Genomic DNA, 2253 nt, shown 5'->3' with positions numbered 1-2253 from the left:
ACACACACACACACACACACACACACACACATATATATATATATATATATATATATATATATATATATATATATATATATATACATACCCTTACTTATATATATATATATGTAAACATATATACTTATACTTATACTTATACTAATACTAATACTTATACTTATACTTATACTTATACGTATACTTTTACTTATACTTATACATATGCACATATTAAACTACCTATTATAAACATGTATGTGTAGTCACCTCCACCTATTCGCCCCTGCAATCGTCGAGTTGCATTGATGTTTTTCTTCTCCATGGGCTAAACTCGAAGCATTTATACCTGGGTTTATCATATTCGGATCAATTGACACAACTAGATTGAATGGTGATCACACTGTGGCTGTAGTCAATGTTGATATCCACGACGATAGCGATGATGATGACGAAACGACCAGCGGGGAATACACCTCACGTAATGAGACTATTGACAATCTAGAGCCGTTAAATTCTGGCAAGTCGGAAGATGGTATGTCTGTCTTATGGATAGACACTGTGAATATACTGTACACAGTGATACATCTTTCTGACTGTTTACGTTGAATGGTTTACGTATGCGTATAATTGGTGCCTTTGATACATAGCTGTCGATCACGTTTAAAACGTTTTGCTCCTTTTGCTCCTAATCACCTTTAGGTATGATACCCGTTTCAATCAGCCAGAAAGCCAAGCTCGGCCAGTCCTGTTTCTTTGGCGAGGGGTTGAAATCCGCCCCTATTTTGCGCGTGAAATGGGACAACATTTGTCGCACTATTCAAGTCAAGGTGCCCGGGAAACGCAAACTCGAGGAGAAGGTCATCCTCAGTGGCGTGTGTGGCGTTGCCCGCCCCGGGGAAATGTTGGCGATTATGGGGCCTTCTGGAAGGTGTACTTGTATCACATATCTAAGCTTTCTCTTTGTTTGCTTTGCATACCCTTTGCGACACCTCGTCGATGTGACATAAGAGGTTTATATGGTTGGTCTGTTCTGAGGTTTAAATGGGTGGTCTGTTCTGAGGTTTTTATGGTTGGTCTGTTCTGAAGTTTATATGGTTGGTCTGTTCTGAGGTTTATATGGCTGGTCTGTTCTGAAGTTTATATAGTTGGGTTTATATGGTTGGTCTGTTCTGAAGTTTATATGGTTGGTCTGTCCTGAGGTTTATATGGTTGGTCTGTTCTGAGGTTTATATGGTTGGTCGGTTCTATCTTTTCGCATCTATTGTATTGTGGTAGGGTTTCCCATTTTGTGCGCACATTTGTAGCTCAATATGTTAGATCTCAATGTCTTGTTTAGGACTTCAAAAGGGCGGACCATCACTTTCATCTTGCATACTTAAAAACCATAAATCAGGACTTATCTTGAATGAATCAGGACTTATCTTAAATATCCTCACGGTTTGGCGTCTAGTCACCTGAGCTCAACGTTTTAGCGTCTAGCCGCCTGAGTTCAACGTTTTGGCGTCTAGTCGCTTGAGTTCACAGTGCTTCTCACACAACTCATCCTTCCCAATCTCTCTCCCTCGTGCCAGTGGTAAAACCTCACTGTTGAATGTCCTGGGCGGCCGAGTTCAGGACTACTCGGGCGACGTAAGTGCCCGAGTGGTGTAGTTGTCTGTAAAGTTTGCTTGAGTACCTCGAGTGGTGTAGTTGTCTGTAACGTTTGCTTAAGTACCCCGAGTGGTGTAGTTGTCTGTATCGTTTGCTTAAGTACCCCGAGTGGTGTAGTTGTCTATAATGTTTGCTGCTGAGCTGTCTGCTTGTTGCATCCCTGCCTAAGAAGATGGGAAGAAACACACCTTCCAATGCAAAAATTACACGTGAGATGACTATAGTCGAGCTTGGAATACGTGGAGGTCCATTTTTTACATAACATGCACCTCGAATTTTTATATGGACACACATGCGGTTTTTTTGGGACAAATGCGAGCTATAATAACTATTGTGTTCTGCGGACTTGCAGATACTCTCTATCTAATCTTACGTGTCCTGTAAATGTACAGGTGAGGCTGAACAAGAAGAAGCTCAGCAAGAGCATGAAACGACGGGTGTGCTATGTATTGCAGCAAGACACCTTCTTTGCCAATCTGACTGTACGAGAAACTCTCACATACGCCGCACTGCTACGCCTGCCTAAGAAGCTGACATGGGTGGATAAACGGAAGAAAGTGGACGAGGTAATATTTGAACTTGTTTTTGTATTAAACATCTACATATATTTTATAGACAAAT

At 41.2% G+C, this 2253-nt stretch overlaps 1 protein-coding gene across 1 annotated transcript; it reads left to right on the top strand.

The window, feature by feature from the left end:
* Positions 1–365: 365 nt before the first annotated feature.
* Positions 366–910, top strand: SARC_14589 (hypothetical protein; the record flags this gene model as incomplete). Its single annotated transcript, XM_014291280.1, has 2 exons — positions 366–514; positions 682–910. Coding segments are annotated over 2 exons (378 nt in total), but the record flags the coding sequence as incomplete, so codon positions are not given.
* Between the last annotated feature and the right edge of the window lie 1343 nt (positions 911–2253).

Source organism: Sphaeroforma arctica (genome assembly GCF_001186125.1).
Source record: "Sphaeroforma arctica JP610 unplaced genomic scaffold supercont1.4818, whole genome shotgun sequence".
NCBI classification, from domain to species: Eukaryota; class Ichthyosporea; order Ichthyophonida; genus Sphaeroforma; species Sphaeroforma arctica.
This window is presented reverse-complemented; position numbering and strand designations above follow the sequence as displayed.